At 42.6% G+C, this 8407-nt stretch overlaps 1 protein-coding gene across 3 annotated transcripts; it reads left to right on the top strand.

Moving 5' to 3' along the window:
- Nucleotides 1–2093: 2093 nt before the first annotated feature.
- Nucleotides 2094–7989, top strand: FUT7 (fucosyltransferase 7). 3 transcript variants are annotated; one of them, XM_066579719.1, is made up of 3 exons: nt 2094–2465; nt 3167–4178; nt 7752–7989. In XM_066579719.1, exons 2-3 carry the CDS (start codon nt 3172–3174, stop codon nt 7966–7968), a joined length of 1224 nt encoding a protein of 407 aa, XP_066435816.1. In that variant the 5' UTR covers nt 2094–2465; nt 3167–3171; the 3' UTR covers nt 7969–7989. The 3 variants fall into 3 exon arrangements, with proteins under 3 accessions (XP_066435816.1, XP_066435818.1, XP_066435817.1); XM_066579721.1 differs by having other exon boundaries at nt 3167–4216; nt 7752–7880; XM_066579720.1 differs by lacking the exon at nt 7752–7989 and having other exon boundaries at nt 3167–4351.
- Nucleotides 7990–8407: the final 418 nt, after the last annotated feature.

Here is an 8407-nt window from a genome sequence, read left to right as displayed (position 1 = left end):
GCGCATCCTCCACCATATGTAAGCAAGCGGGGTGCACTTGCCTGCGGATCGCCAACTCTCAGACCGGAATGGGCACCGACCACGTAGAAGTACTCTCTGGAGACGCGGATTTCCTTTAAAACCTGGCTCCTGCCAGTCATTATTCACAGTACAACCAACGTAAACTGAGTGCATATAACGTTCTTCAACAAAACATAGAAGTCCACATACACCCCACCTGGGTGTTAAGGTTAGGGTGGTCACTCCTGTTGGACTCTGGCCTTTCCTAGGCCACTGGCCTGCCGCAGCTTTGCTGTGCTGCACAGGTCCTCTCTGGCTCTCTCAGCCAACATCTCCCTTGCCTGTAGCAGGAATGTACCCTTATATCCCACTTCCTGACCACACCTGTGGGCATTTTCCCTTTTCTCGGGCACCAGAATGCCTGTCTGTTGCCCCTACAGGCCATTCTTTGTAGTGCACCTCTACAATATATAATTATATACAGCAGATACCCAGGTTATACCAGCATGCTCCATATCACTATATACAGGAGATGTATAACCTATACCGGCTGTACATATATAATTATATACAGGAGATCCCCATGTTATACCAGCATGCTCCATATAACTATATACAGGAGATGTATAACCTATACCGGCTGTACATATATTATTATATACAGGAGATACCCAGGTTATACCAGCATGCTCCATATCACTATATACAGGAGATGTATAACCTATACCGGCTGTACATATATAGTTATATACAGGAGACACCCAGGTTATACCAGCATGCTCCATATCACTATATACAGGATGTATAACTTATACCAGCTGTACAAATATAATTATATACAGGAGATACGCAGGTTATACCAGCATGCTCCATATCACTATATACAGGCTGTATAACTTATACCAGCTGTACATATATAATTATATGCAGGAGATACCCAGGTTATACCAGCATGCTCCATATCACTATATACAGGAGATGTATAACATATACCAGCTGTACATATATAATTATATACAGGAGATACCCAGGTTATACTAGCATGCTCCATATCACTATATACAGGAGACGTATAACTAGTACCAACTGTACATATATAATTATATACAGGAGATCCCCAGGTTATACCAGCATGCTCCGTATCACTATATACAGGAGATATATAACTTATACCAGCTGTACATATATAATTATATACAGGAGATACCCAAGTTATACCAGCTGTACATATATAATTATATACAGGAGACACCCAGGTTATACCAGCATGCTCCATATCACTATATACAGGATGTATAACTTATACCAGCATGCTCCATATGAGAGATAGATAGATAGATAGATAGATAGATAGATAGATAGATAGATAGATAGATAGATAGATAGATAATTATTTCACAGGGGCACTGTAGACTATTAAGAATACATTGGGCACTATTAACTATTACTAGTGGCTATTTTTAGTTCTGCCTCTTCTCCCTGATGCCCCCTCTGCCTCCCGGAGCCACAGAGGTTCTGCAGCAGCTGGGGTGTATATTACAATTTTCTGCAGCTCTTGAGGTGTGCATGATGAGGTCCAGCAGTGTCCGAGGTGTGTGTTAGGAGGTTCTGCAGCAGATGAAATGTATATTATAGGGTTCTGCAGCAGCTAAGGTGTGTAGTATGGTGTTCTGCAAGCTGAGGTGTGTAGTCTGTGGTTCTGCAGCAGCTGAGGTGTGTAGTAAGGGGTTCTGCAGCAGCTGAGGTCTGAAATATGGGATTCTGCAGCAGCTGAGGTCTGAAATATGGGGTTCTGCAGCAGCTGAGATGTATAATCCTTTTCTGCAGCAGCTGAGGTGTATAATCATGTTCTGCAGCAGCTGAGGTGTGTAGTATGGGGTTCTGTAGCAGTTGAGGTCTGCAGTATGGCGTTCTGCAGCAGCTGAGGTGTGCAGTATGAGGTTCTGCAGCAACTGAGGTGTGTAGTATGGCGTTTTGCAGCATCTGAGGTGTGTAGTAAAGGGTTCTGCAGCAGCTGAGGTGTATAATCATGTTCTGCAGCAGTATTCTGAGGTTCTAAGTGGGCATAGACTCTACCAGTGCTGGTCTTTGGTGAAGTTGGTATCTAGATGACTGGCACCAAGCACAGACGACCGCAGTCATATAGCGGAACACTGCAGGTACAGATCTGACAAACACAAAGGTTCGTGGAAAGGAAGGAGGAGGGCACAGGCGGTCAAAAAGCAGAAGGAACCGAGTCCGATGGCAGCTATGAAACTCTGCAGACACTTCACATATTCTCCACTGAGACCTGCCTGCAATCTCTGCCTGCCCAGGGCCTGACCATCTGCAGACACCAGGCAGGGGAGACCACTGCTATGCAGCCTTCACCTACAACCTCCAGCCAGTGACCCTGCTTTAGGACATCCCAGACCTCTATATACTGATCACTGTGTGACCCGGGACCTCAGCAACTGCACATCCAGGTGGGTTATAGGAGTTTCTTCCAAGAGTCAGAATGATGCTATTATGCCATACTCAGGTCATTACAAGAATTCGGGTTTTTAGACTTTTTAAAAGCTTTAATTTTAAGACTTTGAAAAAGTTTCAAAAATATATTTTCCTATATTTATCCTAAAGGAGTTGGTGACTGAGTAATGTAGTTCACCATGGGGGCTCCCACTGCTGGATATGGGAAGACTAAAGTCCCAAACTAGCAACTTTTGGTCTCAAAGGGTTTTTGGACCTCACTCCATGGGTCTCTTAAGGTTTATGGACTAAACCTGACTGGGTTCTGGTCTAGTGGACTTGGCATTATCAAGTAGTACATGGTCATCCATTAATTTGCCACTGTAGGAACCAAAAAACAGTGCCCACAGCAATCAGCTGACCTCAGGGTCATTTCATCCCAGAAGAGGTTATAACCCAGATGAGCTCAGTGTCATGGTCATTACATAGGATAATGGAAAACTCTACTAGTCAGCTGCTATGTCAATGGGCCATGTTAGAAGATGGTAGAGCTCCAGCTGATGGGTTTTTGAATGATGGGTCCCTCAATGGAGAACTGATTCTGTAGGTGCCATCACTCTCCTTAGGAATCAAAAAACAATTAGTAATTTCCATCCTCCCCATGGTTTCCGATCTTAATGGGTTAACTGTCTAACCAGGATCTCCTGCTCTTCCTCAGGTAAAATGGCTGTAGCCCAGAGACTGAGGCAGGGGTCTACATTAGGAAGTGTCTTTGTCTTGGCAACACTTGCTTGGAACATCCGATTTGTTCTGTTCTTTGACTCGAAAGGAAGCTTGGCTTCATCTCACAATGAGATCACCATATTGATTTGGCATTGGCCTTTTCACAAGCCCATGAACCTCTCAGGAAATGTTTGCTTCAATGTCTACAACGTCAAGAACTGTAGATTGACGGATGACCGGAACATGTTCAACAATAGCAATGTGGTCATCTTCCACCACAAGGAACTGGACAATGATAGTCATCAACTGCCTACCGGACCTAGACCTTCTCAGCAGATGTGGGTTTGGGCAACTCTAGAATCTCCGTCCAATACCAAAGGACTTTCGAAATGGAATAGCACATTCAACTGGACAATGACTTATCGAGAGGATTCGGACATCTTTGTGCCATATGGACAGATGGTTCCAAACTTGACCATGGTATTGAATGCCACTATAAAGACGGGTTTAGTCTCCTGGGTGGTCAGTAATTACCATAAGGTTCAAGAACGGGCCAAATTTTACAAGGAGTTTTCTTCATACCTCAAGGTTGATGTGTTTGGTAAAGCCAGTAGAAAACCTTTATGCTCCTCGTGTCTTCTCCCAATGTTGTCCAAATACCTCTTCTATCTGGCATTGGAGAACTCTGTCCATAAAGACTATATCACAGAGAAGCTGTGGAGGAACGCTTTTCTTGCTGGTGCCATTCCTATTGTGCTGGGTCCACCACGAGAAAACTATGAGAAGTTTATACCTCCAGACTCCTTTATTCATGTAGAAGACTTTCCATCACCCAAACACCTAGTAGAATTTTTAATTACAATAACCCCAAAACGCTACCAAGAGTTCTTCCGCTGGAGGAAAGCTTATGGTGTCAAGGTTTACACTGACTGGAGGGAAAGATTCTGTATGATCTGCTCCAAGTACCAAAGTCTACCCAAGAGCAAAGTCTACACAGATATAGAAAGGTGGTTTAATAGTGAAAATGTTCAATGAGCAATTCCAGGTACATCTGATGTTTACATAAGTAGAGCAGTGGTCAATCCTAAAATGTATGACTACTATAATACTGTCCCCTACGTACAGGAATATAACTACTATAATACTGCCCCCTATGTACAAGAATATAACTGCTATAATACTGTCCCCTGTGTACAAGTATATAACTGCTATAATACTGCCCCCTATGTACAAGAATATAACTACTATAATACTGCCCCCTATGTACAAGAATATAACTACTATAATACTGCCCCCTATGTACAAGAATATAACTACTATAATACTGCCCCTATGTACAAGAATATAACTACTATAATACTGTCCCCTACGTACAGGAATATAACTACTATAATACTGCCCCCTATGTACAAGAATATAACTGCTATAATACTGTCCCCTGTGTACAAGTATATAACTGCTATAATACTGCTCCCTATGTACAAGAATATAACTACTATAATACCGCCCCCTATATACAAGAATATAACTACTATAATACCGTCCCCTACGTACAGGAATATAACTACTATAATACTGCCTCCTATGTACAAGAATATAACTACTATAATACTACCTCCCATGTACAAGAATATAACTACTATAATACTGCCCCCTATGTACAAGAATATAACTACTATAATACTGCCCCCTATGTACAAGAATATAACTACTATAATACTGCCCCCTATGTACAAGAATATAACTACTATAATACTGCCTATGTACAAGAATATAACTACTATAATACTGCCTCCTATGTACCAGAATATAACTACTATAATACTGCCCGCTATGTACAAGAATATAACTACTATAATACTGCCCCCTAAGTACAAGAATATAACTACTATAATACTGCTCCTATGTACAAGAATATAACTACTATAATACTGCCCCCTATTTACAAGAATAGAACTACTATAATACTGCCCCCTATGTACAAGAATATAACTACTATAATACTGCCCCCTATGTACAAGAATATAACTACTATAATACTGCCCCCTATGTACAAGAATATAACTACTATAATACTGCCTCCTATGTACAAGAATATAACTACTATAATACTGCCCCCTATGTACAAGAATATAACTACTATAATACTGCCCCCATGTACAAGAATATAACTACTATAATACTGCCCCCTATGTACAAGAATATAACTACTATAATACTGCCCCCTATGTACAAGAATATAACTACTATAATACTGCCTACTATAATACTGCCCCCTATGTACAAGAATACTGTATAACTCCTGTATCTGTATCTGGAGTCCTGGGCATATGATGATACTGCATATAAATGACCGATATGATCTGTATGTAACTTATATGCAGGTTGACCGGTTGCACTTTTTGCACAGTTATGCTTCTAACCTCTAGATAGTATCATATCTTACACGCTCTTGTGATACTCGTAGTATTGTGGGCGGGGCTATCCTCTGACTGTATGATAGTACACTTACATTCTTTACATAAGTCCCCCCCTATAGCTGCTTGAACCAACTGTCCTGCACCTCACAGGGCACTATGATATATGGACCTTCTGTATACCAATATCTTCCATTTTATGTCCCATGGGGATATTTCCTCTGTCACTCGGTCATTCAGAGACTCCTCCCCCTCTCTATCTCAGCTCAGTGGGACGACCCTCATCCCTCATAAGCTACAGCGACAGAAGTAGAAAAACAAGGAATGCTGGGTAGTCTTGTTGAGTGGTGCCCGTAGTGATAGAGGAAGTAGCTAACTTCTGCTCCCATGACTATTTGGGCTCCAGTGGGGACATGGGGCTGATGTGAGTGATGCATCATGGGAGCGGTGGGGTTACAGGTACCAATAACGAATGACTGGCCCTCATTAAATGGCTTCCTCCATGGTGGCGTCTGTGTCTTGTGTCGCTTCTCACACCTGCAGGATGAATTAATAGAAATCCCTCCTGTTTTCGCACCTCTGATGAGTCAGATAGAAAGGGCTGGTGAGGCTGCACTACAAAGTGGGCAGCAGACGCCCGGGTGCCAATATGAGTCAGTCAGATGGCGTAACAGACAAATGCGATTGTCGGAAATTGTCTTCACCTACCGTGGCTTGGTGGTGCAGCCTCACCCTGCAGCTCCTACATACTACAGAGCAAATCAAAAAGATTCAAAAGTTTAAAACAAGTTTTGGGGACGAGTATTATAAAGTAAGTGCCCCCTCCCAGGACCAGAGGATTAAAGTTTTTGTTTTTGTTTTTGTGTCCCAGCTTTCCAAGCACTGTAAGTTTTTCCCTTTTCCATTGACAGAGCCGTATGAGGGCTTGTTATTTTTTACAGGACAAGTTGTATTTTTTGGTGGTGCCGCTCAATGTACCCTATAAGGGATGGAAAAACCTTAAAACCTCATTGTTTGGGGGTAGTTTTCATGCCATGGGCTTTGTTCTCCGGGTCAGGATGATTGCAGCGATACCAAATTATAAGGTTTAGGCTTTTCTATTTTAGGTTAATAAACCCTTTTCTCACCCAGCAGTCGCTTTCTGTCTGGTAATTAACTCTTTCAGTGATCGGGCTCTGAGGGCTCCTCTGTCTGTGGGGGGAGCTGTAGTTTTTATTACCAATTTGGGAAACATCTGTTTGATCACGATTTATTCTGATTTTCTAGGAACTGGGATAACAAAATAATCTGTAATTCTGACATTCCCTTTTTTTTAACACCTTTCACCATATAAAATAAATATTGTGAGATTTTAATAGTTCGGACTTTACTGGTAAAATAAAACTTTACATTTATAAATCTTTTTCTCTACATTGTATTTACTCCCCACGGGGGACTTGAACTTGTGTTCATTTGATTGCTAGTACGATATACTGTAATACTTCAGTATTGCAGTGTATAACGATTTTTTTTATTTTGCTTATCAAGCCCTGCTACAGGTAGGGCCTGACAGGCATCTATGCACAGTAGCCCCAGGGGCCTTCAGTAGGTTCCGTAGTAGCCTATTCACACCCCCTGATCGCATAGCAGGTGTGCTGATGGGGCGTAGAAGGTGACTCCCCTCCCACTGCCTGTTTAGATGGTTAGCTTTGACCCTGGCACCTAAATAGTTAACTGATGCAATCAGCGCTAACTCAGATTATAGCAGTTGCCAGAGGCTATCAACTATAAGAAACAACTGATAGCCACCGTGCATAGAGCCAACTCGGCTCCTCAGCTGGCTCCATATACACTTAATGACCACCCAACATATATTTACTATTGGATGACTGTGAAGGGGTTAATATTCTCCAGGTTGTCCCAAAAGCATGAAAACACCCATCCGGAATGAAAATAGTTTGGCAGATGGTCATCCAATTTCGTATACAAGTTGCCAAGCAAGATGGCCATGCCACCAACATGACGGCCATTTTGAAAGCTGCCATCTTGGATTTTTATACTGCCAAGGTTGGTGGGTGATATATCAGACTGGCAGAGAATTTCACCAGAAAAACAATGGCGCGCTTCATTTTGATACAACTTTATTCGTTCTCATGTTCACACGGCGATCTTTCTTCATTACAGGCAATGTGAACGATGGCTCTCTCTCAAGCAGAATGTGTTGAGATCGTCCTTAGGTCAGGTGAACGAAGCGCACATCATCGCCGCAGATTGCAGCGCCGCCCAACCAGACCTTCCCATCCCACAATGCAGTTGCCAAGTTGATGAATGGGGCCAGAGGCAGCGGTTGCTGATGCTTCATCAGGAACGGTTTTTGGTCTGGAGGGAACCATTATCTTAACATTTTTCATAAATGTTTGTGTGTCAGTAAATTACCGAGGGTCGGCGACCCTTGACCCTTGACCTACTGGTGTCAATCTGCTGGTCATTAGAACATAAACTGCTTCATTGGATGATGAATCTGATTTAAAAAAAAAAAACCCATCATCCAGTCGGAGCTCAACTTCCCTTCACTAATGTAGCTTCATCCTTGCCTCTAAATACCCCGGGGCAGGCGGGGGGCGTTTTTTGGGCTTCTCCTCCCGCGGCACCTAAGAAACATTTATCCTCCAACACTCCACCCCTGCGGACAGACAAACTATTGGCCATGAATGCCACAAAGACTAACTCTGCAAATGGCCAGCACCAAGGGAGAAACCAAATGTGGATGCACAAGGAAATGCGGGGAGAGTAAACGAAACCTTAGAAGACGGGGGCTGCAGGGAAATAAAAATTTTTAA

The sequence above is a fragment of the Eleutherodactylus coqui genome, chromosome 10 (genome assembly GCF_035609145.1).
Source record: "Eleutherodactylus coqui strain aEleCoq1 chromosome 10, aEleCoq1.hap1, whole genome shotgun sequence".
In the NCBI taxonomy this organism is placed as follows: Eukaryota; Metazoa; Chordata; class Amphibia; order Anura; family Eleutherodactylidae; genus Eleutherodactylus; species Eleutherodactylus coqui.
Note: the sequence above shows the minus strand (reverse complement) of the source record. Positions and strands in the feature narration are given on the sequence as shown.

What these genes read in the sequence shown, in the direction of transcription:
- FUT7 (XM_066579719.1), top strand. Translation starts at nt 3,172, where the DNA reads ATGGCTGTAGCCCAGAGACTGAGGCAGGGGTCTACATTAGGAAGTGTC. An exon ending in GTCTACACAGATATAGAAAG is followed by an intron (nt 4,179 to 7,751) that starts GTGGTTTAATAG and finishes TCTTCATTACAG; the next exon opens with GCAATGTGAACGATGGCTCT.